This window comes from Maylandia zebra, linkage group LG16 (genome assembly GCF_041146795.1).
Source record: "Maylandia zebra isolate NMK-2024a linkage group LG16, Mzebra_GT3a, whole genome shotgun sequence".
Classification (NCBI taxonomy): Eukaryota; Metazoa; Chordata; class Actinopteri; order Cichliformes; family Cichlidae; genus Maylandia; species Maylandia zebra.
The window spans coordinates 4811159-4838129 of NC_135182.1; the positions used below are offsets into that span (position 1 = coordinate 4811159).

Genomic DNA, 26971 nt, shown 5'->3' on the forward strand with positions numbered 1-26971 from the left:
CATCAAAAATGTGTGCTTACAACTTCCCATAAAACAGCATCATGGAGTTTTTGTGACAAAGGCAAGCTAAAGCCATGATGGAATAAGTGAAAAGCAGCGTGTTTGGTGACATTCGAGGACACAAAATAAAATACAGGCTGCTCCCTCAAAATCAGAGAAAAAGGAAGGACGCTCGCAAGGAGCTCTTGAGAGGCCAACACTGAGCTCTGATGAGAATGTTGAAGGACGCTTCACGGTTACAGTATGCATCTGAGAGCTCACCGGGTATTTCATTGCAGTCTCTACGCTGAGTGCTGTTCCCCACACAGGGGGTGTTGCCCTGAGCACCACACACACGACTCCTCATCTGCAGGCCTGAGTCATCACAGGCCGACCACAGCGACCAGGCCATCCAGCCACCTAAACACAGGAAAAAAGAGCAATAAATAAAAACCCCAGCAACCACAAGGCCACATCAAGCTCACCCTCAGGCCTGGAAAGCAATGGGCCCACCCAAGCTGTCACCACCTGCGGGAACCTTTCACATTTCTGCACAGCCAAAAAAAGAAAAAGAAGAAAAAGAAAAAGACCCCAAACACACCAAAAGTGTTTGTGATGTAAACGGGATTGGAAGAGCAAACCAGAAGAGTTTGTTTAGTGCATAGCTGAGATGTTTGTCTCCCGAGCCAAGCTTTCGTGCTGTATCCCCGCAGCAGGCGACCGAGCAGTAAACAAAAGACTCCCACCAAAGAGGAAAGAGAAAATGCCCAACTTTCAACGCCTCCCTTTGAACCGTGCACTTGCTGCACTCTTTCGCTCCCTGTATTTAAAAGCACCAGAGTGGAGGGAGCACAGGCTACCACAAATGAAAACCTGATGAAAAGCTGGTTTGTTATTCAGCGTGCTCTCAAGTGTGCAGTTTTGGCAGAGAGAGCCTCAGTGGAGGCAGAAGGACAGGCCTTCTTTTACCTTTCCTATCAGGCGGACGCTCACCAACAAGCTGCTCTGCTCTCTGCTCCATTCGTTCTGCACAACCACCTAGACACATGAAACAAACTGACCAGCTCAAATGTGTGCAATAACCGTGCATCACTACAACCGGCTTTAATTGCTTCATTTATTCCCATTTATTTTTGTCACCCAGACGACCTGCGTGATCACACTGTAGAGTCGGAAAGAACAGCATCAGGCCTGCGGGCTGCTCGTTAGTATTCTGTCCTGACAGTCCTACCTGCTGTCCTCCATTACTGGTGGAGACTTTAATCAAATGACCTGCGACAGAGGCATCAAATATCCTCGTGACTGACAGCCAGCTTGCCTCTAATTACACATGCGGCGAGGTCGGCAGCACCAGGAAGACCCCAATAGATGACTGATGTTCGCCTGTCAATAAGCGAACAGATGAGGAGACAGATAGGGATCGAGAGAGACTGCCGGCAGCCTACTGGTGCGGGGTTAACAGAGATTGTTGGTCCGCATCAAACAGGAAAACATTAACCTGATAAAGGAGGCTGATTAGCATCTTGGCAAAGAGGGGAAAAGACAGAAAGTCATTTACCTTTCTTTGTCTGTAATTACCGAGGAGGCTGACTGTAAGCGTTACCCTCCGTGTGAATGACAGTCGGACTGATTTAAAAGGAAAAGCATCTGAAGAAGGTGACTGTTAAGAAGAAACGGCTGTTGAAATCTGACAGAAGTCATCTGCACTATAACACATCTGTCTACACTCACACATACACGTGAGCATCCCAGACAATGACTATTTGTCTGGGCCTGTTTTTGTTTGCCAGCAGACTAAACTGGTTATGGAAAATCAAGTGTGTGATCATGTATGAGTTGTATAGTTTTAATGTTTTATTTGGGAACAGATGGTGATGGAGTTTTTATTATGAATGAATGATGAATTTTTATGAATTATTATGTCTATTTTTATGCTTGAGGACAACAGATGGAAATTAGTCCTTGGCTATAATCTGGTATGTTTCCATTCATGTAATTTTTTTTTTTACATTTATGTTCATTAACATGCACTGTCCTAAATAAATAAATAAAAAAATAAAAGAAAGAAAGAACAGATGACAAATCACACGTTAGTGACAAAACAAGGCTGTTTGAAATGAAACCTTAGAATCAGAATCGGGATGAAACCTTATGAGTTCGGCAGGTGGACTTTTCCCCCCATCCTCCTGGATTAGCAGGCAGATCTCTCATGAATATTTCAATGTCCTTGTGGGAGCAGAGTAGAAGTAGACAGGGGGGGGGCTTGTTTTTATACATCTCACATATCATCACATGTGGGGAAAGCAAGGCTAACCTTCAAAGTAAAAGGGAAAAGAAGAATACTCAAACTTTTTTTTGTTCTTATTTAAGTCTTCTTCCCTTGTGTTTCTGTTATTTTAACTTTTAAGGTATAGATATGTTCTTAAACTAAATACATAAAACTTACCTGTAGTCATAGCTAGATTGTTTTATTTGTCCAGGTATTTAGGATGCCCGCCTCTTAGATGTTTTAACCTTAGCAATGAAACTGGACATAAGTCTGCGTAATCCACAAAGTTTGGCAGAACATCTGAATTTTACACGAGGCCACAGATCTGAAACAAAGGTGCAGCATGAACTGTTTTATATTCCACTTTCTTTTTGCTCTGTAAGGTCAGTTTAAAGTTAAGAGACTTAACGTAGTGCACCAATTGTTGTCTGGAAGCTATACCATACTCACCATCTTATCCTGGACAGACACTGTGTGATTTTTGGCCCATTTTGAGCCGATTTTTGAGTCGTGCGACCGTTTTGGCGATCGGCCCGATTTTGGCCTTCATCGTGCGTCGTGCATCGTGTAGTATACGTGGGGTAACGAGATGCGATTAACACCTCACGACCAGCTCCCGATCATCAATCGCTTGGTCGTGAGGGTGTCACCGCAGTTTCTCACACTGCGCACGCACAAACACAAATGTCGGCGAAAAAGACGGCGCAGCACGGCAGTGCAGCGTGTGATCTGGACACAAGCGATGGAGGCACAACTTGTAGAACTTTGGAAAGCTCATCCGAGCCTTTTCGATTTGGCCTCACAAAATTATCACGACCACAACAACCGTGAAAATAGTTGGATCTACATTACTGCTCAATCACAGCTGCCTGACCAATGTTTTTCATTAGCAATTTAGCAAAGTTGATGGTGGTGGTGTGTCTGTGTGAGTGAAAGCCAGAGGGAGAGCAAGCAACATTATTTCTGTTATAACCTTCATTTTATGGACGCACAGTGTGAGCACTCAGGTCGCATCAGAGCATCTGGTCGTATAGTGTGAGACCCTGCATCGTGACCTGCGAACTTCTAACCCCTGCGAGTCAATCGTGCAGTTTGAGCAGGAGCTCTGGAAAAAAAAAAAAAATCGCACAGTGTCTGCCCAGCATTAGTCATGAATGCTAGATAAACACTGTATCACTTTTATTAAATACATTGAGAGAAGTAATTATTTGATCTCCTGTTGACTTTGTTCATTTTTTGAGCAAACTTACAATCATTTTAAAAAGAGAAATAACATAAACCAAACATCCAGAAAAAGCACATTACATAAAAGTTAGAAATTGAATGCAATAGTGTGTCATTAAGTGGCTTAGTACTTGCAGGAAAGCACAGCAGTAAGTCATTTCTTGTAGCTTGTCATCAGGTTTGCACACATCTCCTTTATATTTCTTGGTTACTGCTTGGCAACTCGAAACTTCAGCTCTTAATTGTTATCAATCAGTTATAACCTGTAGAAGCCAGAATGGGTGGGTTGCACTTATTTCACTGTGACACGCAAATCAATTTTCAATTGTTTGATTTTTTTATGTAATGTAGGTTTTCTTCATTTTGGTTGATATTCTATCTCTCCATTAAAATGAATGTGTTATCTAATACTATGTGCTTTAAGAGGCCTTTCTGCAGCTACCGTATTAATTCTCTGCTCACACTCTGCAGGTTCATTGATATGTTTGTTTTGTATGTTTTGTCCACCTAATATTTTTTTTGTCTTCAGTCTTGATAAAGAAAGAGAAAGTACTTGCTACAGTATTTAAAGATGGAGTGCTCCAGTCTAGAGAAAGTTAATTGATATTTGAACTCAGCAGCCAAAAACAAAGGTTTCATTGCACCTGCAGAAAAAACAAACAACCTCTATGAAGCTGAAATAAAGTGCCAGGTCCTCCAATGGCCACTAAGACTTTGTTAAAGGTTAAGTAAGGGGCATGACTGCAACTTACTCAACCTTTATTAGCAGGTGAAACAAAGCAAGGAGCTGTAGCTGGCAACTCTCCGCTACAGCTCGCACCACCACTAATTAAATTCACTGAACTGCAAATATTTAACATGTCTTTTGCAAAAAAAAAAGAAAGAGGAAAAAAGAAGTAATAAATAAATCTGTGAATTACAGACTGTTCAAGATATATTACTTAGCACAAGGCAGCAGATGCCTGTATCTGTGCATTGTAAGGATACAGTTTATGGATGCAGTTTGCTAAGGAAACTTGCCAGCCTCAGATGATCACTTAGGAATCCACCTGCTGGTCTAAATAAGGCAACTAACTTTGGCCTTTGAAAACAACATGGCCAAAATGCTAATGTTTCAACATGCAACGTCCGCTAACCAATGGATGATGCTGTGATGGCTATATCTATCTACACCCCACATTGACAAATTCACGATAGAGTGTTATCTATTCACAACTGGCCTATCTTATCAAAAGGTAACAAAACACACATTAAAACATAAGACCTTATCAGACAAATAACATTAAAGAAGATGAATTCAGCAACCCTCCAAAATAAATGACCCTCCTCCTGCAGCTCTCCCTTTCCTGCTCTAACCCCGTTCTATCAGATTCATATTTAGTATTTTGCTCTCTGGAGAAGGACCAATGTGTAATCTTTCAGCTGGAAGCAGCACAAACATAATTCCATTCATCTCCACAGTGAGCAGAAGCAATGTTCTTTTCTAATGCACTGCTTGTATTCAGGTGTGTAGCAAAGTGAAGCTGTGTGAAAGAAAAGCCAGGAGAGGTGCATGGGCCTTTGTCAGGCATGCTTGAGGATGGTTTATGATCGAAACGAGACCAGTGGCAGCAGAACTATCAATAATGAGCCTCCTGAAATCTGGCCAAATAATACAACATGGCTAAAATCCACAGAGAATAGCGAAGAAAATATATTTTGGTTCTGTAAAATCCATCTCATAAAGCTTTTTAAGTAATATTACACACATACTGTCTACACCTGGGCATTCAAAACCTCAGATTGATTAAATAAGATATCCATATGTACCACAACATCAGTGGATCTCTTTTCAAAGCTTTCTGGAGGGGTTGCCATGGTACTGCGAGTTCCAGCAGCACAGCAGGAAATGGCACGGTGGGAGGATGGGTTGTTTTCTGTTTATCTTCTCACATATCTAAGACCTGGTTTATTCATTAGGAAAAGATGAAAGAAGCAATTTAGCAAAGGGGACGACACAGAAATTACACGGTGTGGGAGATGATTGCCTGCCCGAAGGTGTGATAAAAGCACCTGAGCAGTGGTGACACGGCAGAACAAGACTTTGAATTTCTATGTGACCTTACCATCGCAAGGGTGTGTGTTGCATAGGGCTTCCTCGGTGTGTAGTCCTATGCAAATGTCTCCACCATTGGAAGGCGCGGGGCTGTTACAGGAGCGTGTCCGCTGGTAGTGCCCGCCACCGCAACCCACTGAGCACTGAGACCAGGACGACCAGCAGGACCAGGCACCGTTCACTGTAAGGCACATAAAGGAACGTGTCACATAATCACATACCGCTCTGACTGATATGATAATGTGCTGGCTGTAGATGCACACTGCACCAGTAATGACATTTTCTGAAGGCATACTGGGATTAATTTAGCTCAGTCTGAACACCACGGACATCTAATTAACGACGCCAAGAAGGGTTCAGATATCACATCCTCCTACAGCGATAGTTAGGACTGCGATGCGTGACCAGCTGACATTGAATCCTTTACAAGAGACAAAGAGGTTGATATGCAACTTTGCAAATGAATATTAAATTTAGCATTTTCCCATTGTATATTACTCTGGTTAGCATTGATTGATGTTTTTAAAGTGACATTAGTGTGTGTGCTTTCAACAGCTATGGACTTGAGACTTAAAAACAGAATTCAGTTACAAATTATCTGATTTTAAAAGCTGGTGTTTAAAGTGTTGCAGTGCGGTTTTGATGACTCAGAAAGATCTGGGCTTTTTGTCAGAGGCTATGTTCAGCTGCTCCCTTATTCACAAGGGGCTGTCACAGCAGGTAGGTCCACATATTTGATTTGGCAGCTTTTTTTCCCTCTACCAGATGCCCTTCCTGACGCAACTCCAAAGGGATTTGTGTCTTCTCCTAGGATTATACTAGGGATGTATCACTTGCACCTTTCAATTGCACCTGCCTGATGTAACCCCAGGCTATATGAAAAAACAAAATGTTTTAACCCTGATGTAAAGTTGCTTGTTGCACCGACTGCATATTCTTTTTGGGCATTTAAACCTTGTGCAAATGTTATTGCTAAATATAGCAAAGCCAAACAGAGCATTTACCCTACCTATTAGAGCCCAGCTGGTGGAGATGGGCTCAGGAAGACTAACAAATAGAGAAAAAAGAAAAAGAAATGGTGCTCCAACAAACACAATTTGTCCATGATGGCTTATGTTTGTGTTTCTTTTTCATATTACAGGCATCTATCATTCATTTCTGTCTTACTTTGAACTACTCTTGCACACACAGTCTGTGCCTGTGCTCTGCTGTCTTCCTGATCACATCATAGCCTACTTTGTCATTACTGTGTCCTGCATTATATTGATTTATTCTCCCCATAGGTGCCGTTAATGTTTCATTTGATCTAATCAGAAGAGGGTGACTGACTAACTGAATGGCTGGTTGACTGGCTGATGTCTGTCTGGCTGACTGATGGGGAAGAGCAGTGTTGCCAGGTAACATCACAGTGCTGCAGAAAATTCCATTAGCTGAGTGGATTAGTGTGACACCGAGTAAGGCAGGCTGTGAGCACTTAACTCTGACTAACTCTCACAGCCAGTCCCTGCTCTGCCTGACTAACTGGCTCTTTACCCGGCTGACTGGTTGAGCGTCTGACTCAGTGAGTTAGTGAACAACTCACTGACTTCCTGACTGGCAGTTTACAGTTTTTCTGACTCGTCCCACCTGTCTGCCTGTGCCCCTGCGTGGTTGACTTGCTGTGTTCATTTACATTCAGACATATGAAGTCAACCATGTGTTTGCCCGGCTCCCAAGACAAGACACTGACGTGAGTCAGAGTGAAAACTTTGAAACAAACAAACAAAAATAATTATGCCACGTCTGGTCACTCTGTTAATCAAAGACTTGATTACGAAAGTTGAGATCAAGCTGATATGTCAATTTTAAACACTTAAGACTTGCTTTGATAACTGACTTTTTCCATTTGATCTAATCAGTGTGTTGATTTAAAACTTTGATGGGATGAGTACGGAATGCCAATTAACCCGGAAACGTCAGGTGAAAGACCAAACAGGGCGTCAGTCGCCTTTAAGATGCAAATTTCAAAATTATAGGTGACTTTCTTCTTGAGTGTGAGTTATTACATTCAAAATATTTTCAGAAAACTTGACCTCTAACCTCTGACATTGAGTTCAAGGTCACAGACATTCAAACTCATCCGATATTTTTATTAGCTCATCGATAGATGCATGGAGGTATTAATTTGAAAATCCTACGTCAGCCCATTCTTGAGTTATCACAGCAGCAGTGTCTACTAATGACCAAACATCAGCTACAAAACAAATCACTTTAAATGCGATGAGGGCTTAAGACTTGTTCTGGATTTTTAAATGGTTTGGACATGATCTTCCTTTTTTTTAAATTTGGTAAGGAATGGATGAGAGATGGATGAAAAGGCAAGCTGTCCAGGGTGGACTCCACCTCTCGCCCTATGACAGCTAGCTCCAATCCCCCACCCCCTTTCGTTGTATAAAAACAGCCATCACCTAGATGAGCAAATTTTAGTTTTTGATATCCAACATGACGCTGTATAAATTCTTAATTATCATTTGCTGCATCATGATGCTGCTGTATTATGCCTGTGTGTTATCTATCTATATCTTTGTTTTAACCTGAATCTAATATGATCACCTTAGAAGCCTTAACTACCTGCTGTTAAATCTTGTTTGGGAGAGAGCCAGTCAGAAGGAAGCTGACTTAAAGTGAATGAAACGGGAGGGAGTGAACTGAATGACTGCACCGAAGCCCAAGTAAGATAAATAAGGATTATTCTGAACAGTTGCTCATGCAGAACTACTTTAGTAGACCAGCTGGAGAGGAGCACAATAGGCCTCCTGTAAAAGCTTCCAACACTGAAAATATATTTGATGATTATTTTAATCCTAGAAACGCAAAATGTTTATTGTTTTATGCAAAATGAACTTATAACAATCATATAAAACTCATATCTGAATTAAAAATCTACTCACTGGATGGAAACACACACACTTGTGTTTCCAGTGCACACACTAACACCCTATTCATTTTAATCACCTCAGAGATCTATATTGCCTCCATCCCTCTCTCTAATTTCATCATCAATTACTATTTCGCACTCATTCTCTCTTTTGTCACTGGCCTTGTCCTTCTCACCTGTGTGTCTGCCAGGGACACGTGTGGTGAGACCGGCTGTAAACGTGACAGTAATGGCAAAAAGGCTCGCTCACCGGCTGCTTCCCAGTGCGAAGTAACCAAGGCTGCCTGTCCCAGGCTTCCTTAGGTTACATGTGTCAGATGCAAAGTTAACCGAGAAGGATTGTATTTGGATTCAACAACTGACATTCAAATACACAACAGGAATTTGATCAGCACTGCACCAACATATAATAAATCATTAATTCATAAGGTACCACTCATGAATATTTAAGTCGACACCCTTAAAGCTGAGTTCAGAACTTTATTCAAGAGTGCTTATTGTGTGTGTGTGTGTGTGTGTGTGTGTGTGTGTGTGTGTGTGTGTGTGTGTGTGTGTGTGTGTGTGTCTGTCCTCATTCTGTTTAATAAGTGTAGCCTGTCAATGCAGCAGAAGAGTTCTAGGTCAGCTGATTATGGTTTGATGAGGACTTTGAAATAGATAACTTCATTTGTCCAATAGTGCTTCCTGCACTGCTGAAGCTGCTGGTAACCATTAGCAAATGAAGCTAATGATCCACTCAGCAGTATTTTAGTACCCCCACTGACCTCCCTCCCTCTCTCGTTCTTTTTCCATCTTTTTCTCCGAGTGTGAAAGTGTGGATGTGTGTCGATTATCGACCCACGATATACTGAAGAGGTTAGCAACAGGACACCAACCGCCTTTATCCATCCTCGGTTTATCTTCAGTTTGTGATTACCTGCAATCAGGTTGTACTGGAACACCTGCTGGGATGCTACACGACATATTTGAGGATGTGTCATGTGTAATATATGAAGCAGCTAAAGTCCAAAACCTTTGAAAGGCCTTCAGTAAGCCTGCAGAACTATTGCTCAGGACCACAAATTACAAGACAGTCTTGCTGCTTGTGAGCAAAACGTAACAGGGTTTGTAGTGTATCTTCACTGACCTGGACATGCCTGGACATTACAGTCCTGATACTCCACAGGCGAGCCACGGCAGGCCACAGGGGCACTCTTCCCCTCTGGGCCAGAGCAGGTTCGCCGACGGGTGCGATAACCTTTTGCGCAACTGTGTGAGCAGCTTGACCAGGTCTCCCATGATGACCAGCCTGTGCCCGATACTCTCACCACTGGAGTCTTGAGGAGTTCCTCGACAAGGGCTAAAGAGAGAAGAAAAATAGGGGTAAGAAAATGGAATTGAAGTTCCAGTTTAAAGAAATTTCTGCTGCGCTGTTAGATTGAGATCTTAAAGAATTTCACCAGACACACGAAGCATGAAAAGTCTTTGACTGAAAGTCAAACATTGTGTACATGACTTTGCCAGGAGGCATATTTCTTTCTCTTTTCCTTTCAGACTCGGTCTGTGTCTCTCATGCATCCTGCGATTTCCTGCTGTCAGTGTTTCATCAGTTTGTCAGAGTCGATGCGGCCCCCCCAGGAGGCTGACACGGAGAGACAGGTAATCGATTTAGGGAAGGGGGCATTAAAAAGCCACCAGTGGGGAGCAGTGGACTGTGGCCCTGTGCAACTCTCTGTGTGACGGTGTGTATGTGGGAGCACAGGACTGTGACTCCGTCACTAACAGCATGTAGGGGAGCTAACAGGAGGGCTGTTTCAGCATGTCACAACTCTCCTGGGAGAAATCTTTGCATGCTGCTGCCTTCTCACTTGTTCACAGAGAAGTAGGCCAATTTGTCTGAACTACAGTACTATGTGTGTACACATAAACAAAGATCCAAATATAGACAGAAATTGCTATCCTACTGGAATTTGAAAAACTATTAAATATATAAACAACACTGAAATTTGGCTTTTGATTATCTGCACATTTTCTTTTCTGTTGTCTCTTTTTAAATATCAGAGAGAGCTGAAAAAAGCAACATGCTTTCAGTGTTATAGGTTGAAAAACTATATAAAAACCTGTCAGGATACTGTTAATCATGTGATTTGAGAGGGGACTAGTGTCCTGCACCTCCTTTGGACTCGTATTTTCATGCTTTAGAGGCTCTAACAAGAGTAACAGGCCAATCACATTTAGTTTGAGATCAGATCTCGTAAAATATTTAAAGTAGCATAAAAATGAACAGAAGTCAGCATAGAAAGCTGGATGTCACGGTGCAATGGGTTAAGTAGAGCATTTTTACCTGGGAGAGCAGGTTTTAAATCCAAAAGTCAGCATTGACTTACTTTAGTGTGTATGCCTGAGCTTGTGTGAGGGCCTTAGCACAGATAAGAGAGAAGGCAGGAGCAGGGATGTCTATTTTCATTGACGTTTTTACTGGTTAATCTATAGAGAACATTGATTTGTTCAGGCAGCTGAACCTAAAGGTGGAGATCGGAGCATTTGTTTTTATAGTGCTGCACCACTACAGAGCTTACAGTGCACAATATATGATTACAACACATGGACATCATTACACAGAAACAGATGACACACAAATAAATAACAGAGTAATAGATAACCGTGTTATGTTCAGTTAAGTTATATAAGCGTGGATCGCTAGTTGTCACGTAACAGCCCTTTGAAGGCATCCCAGCGGCAGCAAAGGAGGAGAGATTGTGGTATATAGAAAAGAGATGGATTTTGAGCCTACACTTGATAATGTGAGAGCCCACCTCCCAAACCTGCAAAGGCAGCCTATTTCAAAGGAGGAGAGCTCGGTGAGCAAAGGCTCTATCCTGTAGCAAGCAACATCAGCGAGCGTAATCGACAGATTGGAGTACACACTGGAACAAAGCACTAAAGGTAGATTTGTGTGCCATTCGTGGACAGATTACTGAGTAGTGGTACTCAATAGAAGCCCAGGTTGTGAAGGGGTCAAATCCTCAGTGGGAATATATTGTTAAGTTTTGTGCAGAGAGCACAAAAAAAATCATTTACTTGACTGTTGTTACACGATTGGAGCTACTAGAAGAAAATCTGCTGCAAAATGCATACAGTAAAACTGCATGTTGAATGCCCTGCAATTGGTCTGTGATGGTAAACCCATTATCTGATAAGAGCTCATAGATGTTATATTTACATGGTCACTGTTTCACATTATTTTGGAAGACATAGCTGTTTCCATGTTTAATCTTTAAGAAAGTAAGAAATAGTTAAGTCCATTTCCCAGTCAAACATTATCATGAAAATAAGATAGATGGCAAAGTACTATGGACATGTCAACAAACCACAGAATGGCAGCAAAGGCTTACATGGCAATGATCCAGTATAAAAACGAATGCAATCTATTCAACAATTAATCAGTTTAAGATCTGATGGTGTTTTAACTTGTTGCAGAACAGCTACAAATAGTAAAAGCAAAAGCAGTTAATTTAAGCTATAAAAGTTATGTGACAAACCACAAGCCCCGAGCTGGGAAAAGGGTTGTTCCTCAGTGCCAGCGCTGAAGGAAAACAGCAATAGTCACTCTTAAAAATGTCTGCATTTAAAACTGAGTTGTGGAGCTACTTAGATATCATTGCCAGTATGTGAATTTTATTTGATGCTAGGTTTTCCTCTGAACCCAAGGTGACAGTACTGTAAAATGTGACAATAAAACTCTAGAGACAACAATGGTTAACTTACTATCTGTCTCACAGGCCACTGTGCCATCGTTAGGACAGAAGCGCGTCTCCACCTTCTTCCGTCCAATCTGCAGCTCGTGAGGATCAGACAGGTGGGCCCTGCACATGTAGCGCATCCTCTGCTCTTGACGAGCTCCTCCCTGAGTGACATTGACGGGCATCCAGGGTGTCCAAGGTGTGTTCCTCTTCACCTCTGGACAAGCCTCCAGGTTACAGGCCTTGTACTCCTGAGAAAGAAGGCGGCAGAAGCTATGAGTTTGGTGGGGTTTGTTTCTTCCATTGTTTCTGCCTGTACAGACTGAAGCTAAAAAAGGTTATAAAAACAAAACACACATTACACTGTGTGCATGGGTGCACTGAAAAACTGACACAGAAATGAAAATTGTTCCTCTTCGTTCTGTGAAAACTAAACTGCAGGTGCTTCCCAAAAAACTGTGGAGATGGAACAATTACCTTTTATTTTTCACACAAAATAAGGAAAATCAGGAATGTTACTGATTTCTTTTGTGAATAAAAAGGGAAGACAAACTGGTTTTCTTCCCAGTTAGGAGGACTTGCCTTGCCCTACCTCTATAATAATGTTATTCCACAGAAAGTTTTCATTAATGTATAACATTTAATAACTCATAAACCACTGTAAAAACAAAAAAAAATCATACATTTATATAGCAGATACATAGTGAAAAAACAGGAATGTGAACGGGTTCTTTTTCAATAGTAAAAGCTGTAAAACCTTTGAAAATACGTTAAAAGTTTGAAATCTGTGCACATTCCTAAAGCCGTCCAGCGGGCTTGACTGGAGTCTTTGCTGAATCGATTGTAGGCCCTGGGCCTTATGTTTGACACCCCTGATTTATTCCACTGCTCTCTTAAAAATATCAGATTGTGCAGCTGTATAAAATGTAGTTTTTAAATTATTGGTTCCATTATTGTTTTGTGTTATGTGAGCAGATATTTATGTGAGTGCGTGCGTTTCCTACCAATGCACATCCTGGGCAGCTGTTGCCATTCTCGCAAGTGCGGACCCTGGAGTGGACACCTCCACCGCACTCGGTGCTGCACTTTGTCCAGGAGCCCCACGGGGTCCAGAAGATAGGCTGGGGACAGGACACCCCTTCATTGCAGAACCTGTGAAGATGGCAGCGACAGCAGGATGAGGTGTGGAAGTGACTAAAATTCAAGTCAGAACTACAGACTTAGAGACTACACTTTTGCACTCAAAAGACAGAAAACTGAAATTCAGCATTTTTTTTCACGACATTAATATCTATACTTTTAACCTATGAAGGAGCTTCTGTTGTGGAGTGCAGTATGTCGTGGTTTATATGATGAAAACAATTTGAAAACTCTAAACATCATTTAATGGCTGTTAAATCACTGTGAATTTTACCACAGAAATTAGTTAACACAACAGAAAACATCTCTCAGCTTCATGTATTTTGGAACTGGGTTTTCTCCAGACCTGGAATGTGAATGTTCCAGTCTCTAAAGCACTTTGAGTCAACTTCTGTTGTTTAAATGTGCTATAGGCTATAATAACACATTGTGACAGTCGGCACAATACATTTTTCATGGTACATGTTTGAGGTTTATTTTTTCATTTTGAAAAAATAAAAATTTAACACAATTCATTGGGCAAAAAATACTGACCTTCGAGGATAGAAACAAAGTATCGATCCTATTGTGCTAGAATCAATCCGATGCCAGCGATTGAGTTGATACTATCAATTTTTGGATCAATCTGCTCACCTCTATTCATTGGCATACGTATAAAAGTCTGATAAGGCAAGTCAATGAATACAACCAAATTCTAACTTCAACGCTGTTCCAAAGCTGGGCCATGAGGAGAGCAAATGCCTGATCACAGCGAGGACTTAAGAGTCCACTGATGTACCCTGGCACCTGGCTGCGTAAAGCCTTGTAAATCACGAGTAATGAGGAGCATGAACTGTTGTCGCTGAGAAACAAAGAGAGAGGTACCTTTCATCCCTGCTAGGCCCGACACACACACGGCCACCGTGGCGAGGTGAGGGGTTGTTACAAGAACGCTGGCGCAGCTCGAAGCCTGTACCGCAGGTTGTGCTACACTGTCCCCATGACGACCAGGGTGTCCAGCCTCCATTTCTATGAAAGAAAAATATTAGCAACAACAACTTCTCTATAATTATTCCCTGCTGCTTTTAGCATTATTCTTGTATATAACATTCTTTAATGCTATAGTTTAAAAAAAAAAGCCTTTTAGCTTTAACTGCCTAATCAGTGCTCTTATTCTGACTTCCTGCAAATAAAAATACAAACACACAAAGACAGCTCATTCTGACTGGGGAACATTCATTCAATTTGCTTAAGTGCTTTGTTCCTGGGTCTCACTCGTCATGATTTAATTGGCACTTTCTGCAAAAGCACAATTCAATTGCGACACCAAGGATTAAATCTGGCGTGACTATCCAGCGGGATGAAAGTTCCTGAGCTCTTTGTCTTGACTCCGTTCTCTGTAACACTGATTAGCCAATTCCCCTGAAGACAGCGGTAGTAAGAGATGTCACAAGGAGAATGTGGATGTCACCTACACTTTCTAAAAAGATTCATCACTTTCATGATCTTTCTTATGTTCTGTCAGAGTAGGAATTGCACCCTGAGGTGGCTGCTTCAAAAGTCACTCAGGACATTCCTGCTACAATAGCAGAGTTTAAGTAAAGGCATTAGAGTTCGTCTGATCGTTGGCCCAGCTCATTAGCAAAAGGAATAATTTCAACCTGGCAGTGTCCGTTGGACTCATCCAGCATACATTAACTCCCAGAGAGGAGCTCTATCTGACAGAGTGACACAAGAAATGCAAAAATGAAATAAATTTTAGTAAAATACTGAAATAAAAGGAAAAAGGAGTCCAGCTGAAGTAACGCTATAGTTTAGCTATCAGCAAAATGTAATGAAGGAAACTTGCAGCAGAGAAATCCATCTGGAGCATCCTTAGATGCTACACAGAGCTTTGCAGAGCACCTTTTTCATGTTCCAGCTGTGTACTGTCTCCTTGGGGCAGTGTCAAAAATATGTGGCAGCAGTAATGTGGCTACTTATGATTGTTTTGTTGCTGGTCCTTTAGGGTAGCCCCTACTGTGGAGAAGACAGTGGTCTTAATAGACAAACACTTCTCTGAAGTGAAGTGACACACAAACCGTGTGGAACTGTTACAGTGTGGTTAGCTTTCATGAACGTCTGGTGTCCTGGTGCAGCCACAACAACCTGGTGCTGAATGCCCAGAAGACAGTGGAGATTATTGTGGACTTCAGGAAGCACACAGCCCCACTCCCCCCCATCATCCTGACTGACACCCCCATCACCTCTGTGGACTCATTCCGCTTCCTGGGTACCACCATCACCCAGGACCTGAAGTGGGAGCCCACCATCACCTCCGTCATCAAGAAAGCCCAGCAGAGGATGTACTTCCTGAGGCAGCTGAAGAAATTCAACCTGCCAACACGGACGATGATGCAGTTCTACACTGCAATCATCGAGTCCATCCTCACCTCCTCCATCACCGTGTGGTACGCTGGAGCCACTATCAGGGACAAACAGAGACTGCAGCGTGTTGTGCGCTCTGCTGAGAAGGTGATTGGCTGCAGACTCCCATCTCTGCAGGACCTGTACACCTCCAGGACACTGCGGCGTGCAGCTCGGATCTCAGCTGACCCTTCTCACCCTGGACACAGTCTGTTTGACCTGCTCCCCTCAGGCAGGAGGCTCCGGTCCATTCGCACCAGAACCTCTCGCCATAAGAACAGTTTCTTCCCCTCTGCTGTTGGACACATGAACAATAAACGTATGACTGTACCCGCCACTAACACATGACCCTACGCTGTGTCACTGCATCATTCTATGTTTGGCACTGATCACCACCTGCACTCATGTATATATCTTTCAACGTAGCACTCTTAATTCTTATTCTCATGTATATATCTCATGTATATCTCATGCACATATCTTTCCACGTAGCACTTTTAATTCTTATCCCTACTTTTATTTTTTTCCATGTCTATTTAAGTGCTATTTATGACAGCATGTTTGCACTGAAGCACCGCAGCAATTTCCTAATGTTGTAAACCTGCTCAACATTTGGCAATAAACCCCATTCTGATTCTGATTCTGATGCTTCTTCCTCTTCATGCTGAGCTCCTGAGATCTTTCCTTTCCTCCTAAAGCCAGCTTATCAACCAATCAGCATTTCTATAACTATTTATAGTCTAATCAACATTAGGTTGTGTTGTTAGGCCTCAGTCACGCAGTCTTAATAGCATGTTGAGACCTGTTGGCAACCACCGGTCAACACCACCTTGTGATTAGTTTGGTCACTAGCTGGTTGCCGTAGTCACCAGCAGTTAACTTTGAAGACACGCGTGGCAGTAAAACTAACATTTGTGCCTCTTCTAGCGTGTAGCTAACAGTGGTAAGGAACAACTTTTACTTTGTTTTCTGTTTCCGGTTCATGTTGCACTTTTTACCAAAGCTTGAAGAGTAAATTTGAGCATTTGCAGAAAAAGTGGTCTCATCCACATGCAGACTACAGCGAACACGGCAATCAAAACAACTCCATGAAGGTTTTTGTGCAGCACCTGCTTTCTGATTGATTGGATCTAGTTATAACCACCAGCTTACAGAAGACACTTACCAATGGGTAGAAATAAACATTTATTGAATCCAGGTTGCCAGGGGGTCACCAACTGGTCTCAAGGCCTGTGTGCTTTATGTTTTTGGAAAACAGCACACAAGTGTACCTTAGTAGCCTCTGTATTGGTTGAATTTGCCTCTCTTTACACTTACAGCCAATTGAGAATCACAGTTCAGCAAATAGACTAGCCTTTCATCCACCTGGAGAAATCCGCGCAGTGGGACAGGAAGAACCCACACTGCATTACTGTGCACTCAAAAACTAGTGTGAAAAATAGAAAATCACTCTTTTCAGATATTTTCTTTTCTACCTTGAACAGTTTGACACCTCGATGGTGGGGCCCTCGCAGTTTTTGCCTCCACACCGAGGGGCAGGACTGTCACAAGATCTGGAGCGACACAAACAGGAGCTCACACCATCAACAACATCATCATTGTTGCAGGGTTGCCACGGTGCCCAGGGCCCGAAGCCGCCGTCGATGGTCTGGTTCCGCAGCTGGAAAACACACATCGGTCATAAGTCACAGGAAGCAGACAGGCCCTGCTTACCAAAATAAAGACGAGACTGTTTTTAGAGGAGTAAATGGAAATAAAAGCACTACTATTCACTTCCTTCTGCCAACTTAAACTTAAATCCCTTTGATTTCTGTTGTTTAAGCTTAGTCAAATTCACCTTCTTTTCTTCCTCTGCTTTATCCTATAACCTGCACTTGAGCCAGCTCTTTTACCGGACACATGAATGGTATCATCCACTATTGAATGTGAAAAAAAAGATGACATTAACAAAGCGCCTGCAGTACGTCTTACACCCCCGCTGTAAGAAGAAGTCAGGCGCCCTTGGCCTTTTCTTACAGGAAAACGAGGCCGTGATGTCACTCTTACCGGACAAACGGTGATGTTCTGCTTCCACTGGCTCATGTTAGAACTGTCCTCCAACGTGGTGCATCTGCGCTGCCTAAAGTCCCAGCCGCAGTAAGGGTCCCTCGCCTCCAAGCACAGTCTGCGCGGAGAGGAGAGGAAGAAGGAGTTTTCAGCACAGTGAATAACTGTATGGATAAATGGCCTGTATTTGTATAGCGCTTTACTTAGTCCCTATGGACCCCAAAGCGCTTTACACATCCAGTCATCCACCCATTCACACGCTGGTGATGGCAGCTACATTGTAGCCACAGCCACCCTGGGGCGCACTGACAGAGGCGAGGCTGCCGGACACTGGCGCCACCGGGCCCTCTGACCACCACCAGTAGGCAACGGGTGACGAGTGAAGTGTCTTGCCCAAGGACACAACGAGCGAGACTGTCCAAGCCGGGGCTCGAACCGGCAACCTTCCGATTACAAGGAATTAAAATCCATTTTACATATGTAATCTGATTAAATAGAATATTGCATTTTTTATACACTGAGTGCAGAAGTTTTCATTTGTTTCTTTTCTTTAATAAAATGTATGGAGAGGTCAAATAAACAAACCACTAAAAACCACCAGAAACAAAAAAAGTTCATTAATGAAAGTCCTCTGTTAAACTGCAGCAAGTAGCACACGTGCATTTTAAGGAAAGACTGCGTCGATCAGAGTTTTTGATGCAGTGTCCCTCCCTCTGCTCAAATACTAACATGAAACATCACCCAAACAGTGATTAAATATTTGCAAGCTCCCCCAGTAAAACAGAGGCTTAATGACAGCTAATTAAATCTAAAGCTGTTAATGACGAGGCTTAGCTGCCAGAGCTGATCTGGATGCCTCAGGAAGACAGAATAAAGGCATCAACTGAGTAACTCCTCTCTCTCAAAAGGCGCCCCTTCACTTTCAGCATCCCTCGCTATCCCCCTTCTGCTTCTCTTTTTCAGCTACGGTCCTTCCCTCTAATCGTACTCCTCCTCTTTTGCGATTTTCCTTAATTGCAGCGCTGGAGATTCTCTCGCTCCTGTCTTTCAATTCTGCTGAAAGGAAAGATTCTTGTTGCTTTCCCCCCCTGTTTTCCTGGCACAGGCACGCATGGTTTATTTGAAGAGCCCTGTAGTGTTTTAGCTGAGAGGTTGAGGAATGTCCAAGTGTTGATACAGCTCTCTGTGAACGGGCCCTGAGCTCAGCGATGAACTCGAGGTCGGTTTGGTTCCATAAAGACATTACTGCTTCGTCAGCAAATCAGAGGTGACCCCGGCAGACAAACAAAACGAGCGAGCGTGGAGTGGCAGCAGCGTTCCTCTGGTGATCTGTGGCACAGCTAGCCGGGGAAAGGACGACCTTTACTTTGCGACCACTGACTGGTAACCTTTGTGTGTGTCGTTTTAATTAAGCGGCTCTATTACACTGGATGCAATCTCCGATACCGACGAAACGATAATCGTAATGAGGTCGGCAACAAAGTCACAGTTCACTGAACTTAATAGATCATTTGAAAGGGGAGGGAGGAGCTGGATGCCATTTTGGCTCAAGGGTGACCACACCATGTCTGGAGTGACTTTGACGGGTGGCTTTGCGTCGTCACCACGGCTGAAGAATTCTCATTTGGTTTTCTGATTAGCCAACTTCCCTCCAGCACACACACCACTGCAGAGATCAGCTGAGCGGAACAATTAATAAGTGTGCATTTCATGGAGAATAAATGTTGTACGAAAAGGAAGCGGCGGTAGCGATTTAAAGCCTAATTACCTGTGGGTAATATGTGCCGGGAGGCAGGCTGGGAGGATTCTGACCTCAGGGAAAGACATTCGGTGGTGGATTCACCCGGTTTGCATTGATTTAGGGACATGAATGAATGCAACTCATAGTATGAGCTATTTTGAAGACTGGAACAACTGGAAAGCTGATCCTGACAAATTGGCTGACAAACTGAAGTGCAGATGTGAGAGGGTTAATACATCTTTTGAATTTATCACTCCATCACAAACGTGAATTACACCGTTCTGGGTAAGAAGGTGCAGCTTTCCCCTGTTTTGAGTTTCGTCAATGTAGATGCAAGATAGGCAAACTTTTATAAACCTAAATTAATATTTTAGACAACAGCATAATTCCAATTTTGAGGCAACAGGTTGGCGAATGTTCCAACCAACAGCACCGTGTCTACAAAGACACGACCTTATAATGTATTTGTAGTACAATAAAAAAAAGACAAAATCAGTGGTTGACCTCATGGGGCAGATTTACTAAAGAGGGCTGCAATAAGAGCTGTATGGGTGACCAGTGCAGATGGGTGTCTATCAATAACAGGATTGCAAACAAACAGATGTGAGGGTTCAATGAGACTTCCAGCAGCGTAGGTGCAATTTGCTTTTTGTGACAAACATAAAATAAGAGAACTTTCTATGATGTGTTTATTCAGTTCAATATAATTTTATTTATATAGCACAAATTCACAACAGCTGCTTCAAGGCAGAACCAGAGGTTATGTCAGGAAGGTAAATGTGTGCAAAACACTTTACTGCTCACAGAAGAGATCACAGCACTGTAGGCATTATACTGTCGGGGGCCCTGGGTCTTGGTCCTTGGTGTTTCTCTGTGCATGCTTTTTGCAATTCTTTTTGGTTTTGAGGATCACTCGTATTTAAGTTTAGGGTTTTTTGTAATATTAGCGAGGTTGCTATTTTCCTTTATGTCATTTATTACATCCTCTCAAGCTGTTTCTTTTTAGCACCTTTGACATTTACAGCGTTTTGTTTCCCAACGTTTTTGTGAGATGTTGCTGCCATCAAATTCTAAATGAGGTAATCTTTTTCATGAAACGGTATGTCTCAGATGTTCTACTGAGAATAAAATATGAATTTATGAGATTTGCAAATCATTGCATCCCATTTTTATTTGCAGTTTGTACAGCATCTCTGCTGTTTTTGGTTTTAGCCTTGTACCTGTGAAAATCCATCCAAACAAGTGGAGGATGAACATTAGAAATCGCAGTAAGGAGGGATGTGAATAACTGCTGTTCACTGGTAAATAGGTATGACAGCTAAAGTGGTATGTTGCTCAACATAGTCTGAATCTTTAACAAAATGGGTTTAAAAGATGTTTTTATTAAAAAATCTGACTGCTTTTTATTTTTCGTATATTAATAGGATGGCTAAAACTCTTGTGTCCCATCCTTTCTTTCCACCACATCCCAGTTTTAATACTAGTCAAGGGAGAAAAAGACAGTGTGCCAGACCATTTAGCTCCCTCTCTGACCTTTTCTACAGCTGCATAACACACCAGCCAAAAACTCGCAGTGCTATTCTGCCTTGACGGCTCACTATTTTTTAAAAACAGCACCACTGTAAAAGTTAATTATAGGCAGTGTGGATGGAGCGAGGGCTGTGTGATGGGAGCAGAAAAGCTAATTCCTCAAGCAAGTGCAAAGGAATGTCAGCCAGAACAGGAGGCTGATCCTGCAGATACGGAGAAGTGTGAGGCCTCTGAAAATGGCACAAAGTGTGTGCGTATCTTAATTTGTGTAAGTGTGCACATAAGCAAGCGTGCTTACTCATGAGCACGTCATCTTCGTACACCACGAGGGCGTGTCTTTGTGCTGTATGTGTGAGTGAATCGTTTGAGAAGTCTGCAGGGTACTGGCTGATAATTCAGCAGCATGCATGCCCAGTGGCACACTATATCAAAACAGAGAAGCTATGGAACACGGCCTGTTAAATTTTAAACATACTGAGCAGCAAAACTCAGCAGCGCATATAACAATAAGTCCGGACAACTGGCATCAGAAGATAAATCTCCTGCATTCTGTCGGGGTGTAATTGGCATTTTAAATCATTTGTGAATGCAGTAAAAACCAGTGTCTCCTTTTATTATTGGACCTTTAACAACCAGACGTAAAAACAATAGTGCACCTCGCCTTTAATAGCAGGCTGTCAGTGTATAATTGCAAATATGATCACCAGAACTGATAAATTATGGATTGCATTCAGCCATTATTAGATGTCACGCTGACACTCGGAGAAAACGTTAGCAAAGGCTGTCTGGAGGGCCTGACTCATTTAACATATGTTGGCATACGGCAGCCTCTCCATCTCTCCATATGAGCTATGCCATTTCTTTTCAAACATCCACTCTTAGGAGACCACTGCTGTCAAGGCACTCTTCATCCTCTCTCCAGGGGGAGCGAGCCTGTCCCCAGGGATTCTTACCCCCGCCTGCTGTGCTGGGCTGAGCTGGCTATTTAAGAAGTCTGCTCATGATGAATCGGAAACAGAGAGAACTCCTGCTAGCACTCAGCGCTAATACATCCAATTAGGCCCAGTTGGAGCCAGGCTGAAGACTGATGGTGCCGTGTCCAAAAAAACTCAAGAAAACAAAAGTGAGATGGCTGTCTGCCAAAAAAAGAAAAACCTTTCTGTCCTCTATGTACATTTTTTGGCCCCGGTGGATAAAAAGTAGCTGCATCATCACAGAGAAACAATGGGGCGGCAGAGACAGGCTACACGACAAGGAGAGATCCAGGATAAGAAATTATATTAAAACGGCTGAAAGAGTGGAGAGGAGAAGATATGAGACACAAAGACGACACAGAAATGGGCAATATGAATATGGACAAAAATAACCAAGAGGTGAAAGCTCTTGTTTGTTTGACAACATTTTATCAACCCAGTCAGCCTTTTTGATGGAGTTGTAAATCTATAATCCATCCCATCTATACTGGCCCATCCAATCCAATTTTATACTTGGCAGGTCAAACATCCATCACAATGCAGACAAGCAACCTCTACCTAGGACTCTTGGAGCTATTCTTAAAATTTTCTTTGGACACAGAGAAGAAAACCTTGATAGAGGATGCGCGTACAAAATCCAGGAACCAAAGCTCCCATTACAGAATGTTCTAACCCAGCACTCCCCAACCTTTTATGTGCTACGGACTGGTTTAATGTCAGATGATATTTTCACGGACCGGCCTTTAAGGTGTTGCAGATAAATACAATAAAATAAAATGACACGGCCGAGACAAAAACTGGTATTTTATAAATATAATAATAAAGGCAAATTCACTGTGTAATTGTGTAACTTTATCAGCACCGTCCTCCTGAAATGCGCCAACAACATTGAGAGTAACATCCTCCTCTCTGCCCCTTAATACTCTCTGGTCGCTATGGTAATGTGTAAATATTTCTTTCAAAATAAGACACACAACTACAACACAGGAAAAGACCCGGGGAAACAAAGTTAACGATGAAAACCCTGAAAACCTGAGCCTCAACTCTCGCGGCCCGGCACCAAACAACTCATGGACCAGTACCAGTCCCTGGCCCTGGTCTAACCAGTGCAGTTCCCACTGTCACACTCATGTGTGCAGCAAAGGTAGATGTCCCAGTCGGTGCTGGTTTATTCCTTTACTTTGCTGACTGTTACTCACTGGTGATGTAACATGACACGTGAGGTCACAAGTCAAGCAAGAACAAACAACCAAAATAAAGAAACAGAGGAAGAAGCTACTGAGTGACCAGAGAAATTAAGTGGCTTGTAGCAATGACAGGAAAAAAAACAAACACTGCCAGCAAACTAAAGTAGGCAAATAACAACTAATCTCAAATTTGAGGCAAGTTAATAAAGGTACTAGGAAATACACAAGAACGTTATCTATGAGCAGAGCTTTGAGTAAAAGCGCTGACATTCACAGGGACCAACACTCAGCAAGAATGTGATGGGAGATGAGCAAATACCACTTTAACTGACATCATACATACAGTACACGTGTCTTTGATGATGATGATGATGCCTGGCAACAAGAGTGACAGTCTGTAACGTGTAGGAGACTCCATAATGAAACCATCACTCATTAACATGGCAGCAAACACGGAACTGCACATGCTCGGGTTCCCAGCAATACAGTCAGCGCATCTGATGTAGATCAAATGAACGAGACAAGCGAACAACATACACCGACACATGGTTTACTGCATTTATTAGAGAGAAATTTAGGGACTTTGCATTTGCGGCAGAAATTAGAAAGACCCTTTTCTGAATTAAGAATAAGAATTGATTAGCCCCACTTTGATATAGCCTAAATTGTTTATAAAGTGGATTATATTCTCAAAATAAGACTGAAGCTAACCCCTCTGTTGATTTCAATGAATGCAAAAAAGCAGGAATGCATTTCCATTAATTAATCCCCATAATTAATGTCCTTTGATTTATAGTAACTACAAGTCATCGGTGGGGCTGGGGTGGGGGGCTTAAAGACATGCTGGAGGTTAAGACATTGTGTCAGCCTAAATCAAGGCTGGAAGAAAGTGGATGTTGAGAAAGCAATCTAGACAGAAACTGACAGAGCGAGAATGAAGCAGAGAGAGAGAGAAAAAAATGATTACACTGAAGTGTAAGTGAAGCCAGAACAAAACCTGTAATAAAGGAACAGCATTCTGGAGCAGTAATAAATATATCCACTGTGTGAACACCTTCTCCCTCCATCTGCCTGAGTCCTTGGCTGGTGAAGTGTTCCTCTGACAGGTCATACAGGCTTAGCAGCAGTGAGCTCTAGAGGCCTGCTGACAGACTGGCAGTCGCAGCCGACGGCAAATTGAGTTTGCTCGGTGACCGGGCTGTAAGCTCCCCCAACACTGACACAGACAGGAAGTCTACAGCTCCAGTAGAACGACAGTGGCTTGGTTTTAACAAGCAGCCACACACAGAGGCGCAATCGGAGATGCTAATGGTCAGTGGTTTTCCTCAATTGCCACTTAGTGGTTTCCTGTCCTTGTTTTACACTCCTGCTGCAGGCAGGCTTAGCGTCCTTCCCCCCACGAACGCTGCTGGGTCACTATTAATAACACAAACATAACCACAAATTCTTAAACAGCAAATTGAGCCTGAGCCCTTCAGGCAGATACAACTGTACCTCTTGTAATAAAACGTAATGTAAGCACACGTGTGAGCGGCGCGGTTTTTCTGCAAGAATGCAGCTGCTACAGAACAGCCTGATTTGTTCCGTTTCATCCTCCTCGACATTATCCTAATAATTTATTTAGCATTTCCTCCTTCTCATAGTTATTTTTGTTTCAGAAGTCTTACGTTCTCCTTTTCTCGTGCTCTGCCCTCGTTCTCCTCAACACCAGCTGTGAAAGCAGTCAAAGAAAAAAATAATAAAATCATCTAACTTGAAACCCCCGTGTACAACCACTTCTCCCTGTCTGACACCTCCAGTTTTGACAAATGAGTTAACCAGTCCAGTAAAGGAAAAGTGCAACTTTTAAGTTGGCTTTTTGTAGGGGATGTAAGCACCATGCTGCTGTGAAACTTGTAGTTTCATCTATTTGGCAGTGTGGACTAACTTGCTTTATTCAGTGTAAGCAGTGAGAGGCAGGGGGGGAAAAAAAGACCTGATGGATACAACGCTGTAGCTAAGCCTGCACGCTGCTGCGGCCAAAATAAATCACTCCACTAACAGAGTGAGATAGAGAGATAGAGGGCTGTGTGGAGGACAGAGCGGTACTGTTAGCCAGAGGTACCAATTGGCCAGGTCAAATATAATTACCACAAATAGAAGGACAAACACACACGGGCATGCAGACACACACACAAAAAACGGCAAGACAAGCTGTAACGTTTGTCTGCAAGCCATCACTAAAAGGATACAAATCAACAGCGCTTGAAAAGGTTTAGCAGCGTAACATAAAAAAAGCACTCGACTTAAAGACGACGATGCAAACGTTGTTCTGCTCTCAGGGTTTTCAGCCCCGACGTCGTCGCTAATGTGGATCAATGGCAATGAAAAACTGAACAGTAAAGGCACTTTATGTAATTGAGATTTTAACTGGTAACAGTTCAAATCAACTCAGTGTTAGCTTGTTGTTGCTGTGAGGTTTATTGTCTTTGAATATATGTTATTATGCATGCTTTGATCTTTAAAAGTAAGTATGTAGAACCTCCTGAACCATCTTCAGTTTAACTTGTGTCTCTTTAAGGACCTTTCTGGATAAAGCATGGCCTTGCTTGACTGACCCAAAGAAAATGAGGCATTGGTTATGGACTATAGGTGCAGCTCGCTAACGGCTAAAGGCTAATAAGCCATGGCGACCGTGGCTCAGGGGGTTGGGAAGCACATTTCTAACCGGAAGGTTGCCGGTTCGATCCCCGGGCTCTCTGTCCTGGTTGTTGTGTCCTTGGGCAAGACACTTTACCCTACTACCTACTGGTGTTGGCCAGAGGGGCCGATGGTGCGATTATGGCAACCTCGCTTTTGTCAGTCTGCCCCAGGGCAGCTGTGGCTACAACTGTAGCTTGCTTCCACCAATGTGAGAGTGAATGAATAGTGGCATTGTAAAGCGCTTTGGGTGCCTTGAAAAGCGTTATATAAATCCAATCCATTATTATTAATAAAACCTCTGTTTTCACCCAGTGTACCCAGGACAAGCGGAGACACCTGCAGTCAGCTGGTGCTGATGGAACATATTGCTTTAATGCAAAATAATTACCTTCTCTAAAAAATCCTCAAATTTAATTGCATATTCTATGATATATTCAGCACCGTTTGTCTTTCTTTCAGAAAGATTGCTCTAAAAACTCCCACCTGAATTTCATGAAGCTTGTGGAGTCATCTGGTATAAGCTGAGGAGATGCCATTAAAATGGGCTTAGAGCCAAAGCTAATAAACATTAGCCTCACTAGCGGTGTAATGTACTAACACAGAGGATTCCTGTTTTGATGATTTGCATTAATAAATAAATAAAACTAATCCACTACATGTTTACTTCCCCAGATGCCAGGAGTACATGAGAACTACTGTACTCGCTCTTGTAGCCAACAATGACAACATTGCTTGTGGCACATAAATATAGAGGGGCACCTCCGCCTTCCTGTATCAAACTAGCTGCTAGGTCGGCATTAAGTGTTAGAGTGTGATGTAGATAAATCAGTGAGTACTTTAAGCGAGGCATTTTATTCAGTTTAGCAGCAGAATGACTTCCCCCTTGGTATGAAATTACATATGTTTTACATTCCCAAAATACTAGGGTGAAAACTCTATCCATCCAGTTTCTTCTCGTTATCCAACAAATGGTCACAGGGGGTTGGAGCCTATCCCAACTGATATGGGGCGAGAGGTCACAGTGCCAACACGATCACCAACTAAGCTAACCCCACTAACCGCATGTCCTTGGACTGCGAG

The 26971-nt window shown here is 42.7% G+C and overlaps 1 protein-coding gene across 3 annotated transcripts in view; it reads right to left on the bottom strand.

Moving 5' to 3' along the window:
- The window catches only part of sema5ba (sema domain, seven thrombospondin repeats (type 1 and type 1-like), transmembrane domain (TM) and short cytoplasmic domain, (semaphorin) 5Ba), a 200872-nt gene that overhangs the window by 11718 nt on the left and 162183 nt on the right, over positions 1-26971 (bottom strand). For 2 of the 3 annotated variants that reach the window (XM_076875383.1, XM_076875382.1), the window contains 9 exons: positions 17778-17895; positions 17207-17391; positions 14211-14354; positions 13211-13358; positions 12232-12457; positions 9611-9823; positions 5578-5748; positions 949-1017; positions 262-399 (listed from right to left, as the gene is read on the bottom strand). In XM_076875383.1, the coding sequence (XP_076731498.1) occupies positions 262-399; positions 949-1017; positions 5578-5748; positions 9611-9823; positions 12232-12457; positions 13211-13358; positions 14211-14354; positions 17207-17391; positions 17778-17895 (1412 nt within the window). The remainder of the gene's footprint in view (positions 1-261; positions 400-948; positions 1018-5577; positions 5749-9610; positions 9824-12231; positions 12458-13210; positions 13359-14210; positions 14355-17206; positions 17392-17777; positions 17896-26971) is intronic. The other variant, XM_004568969.4, reaches the window with a different exon arrangement.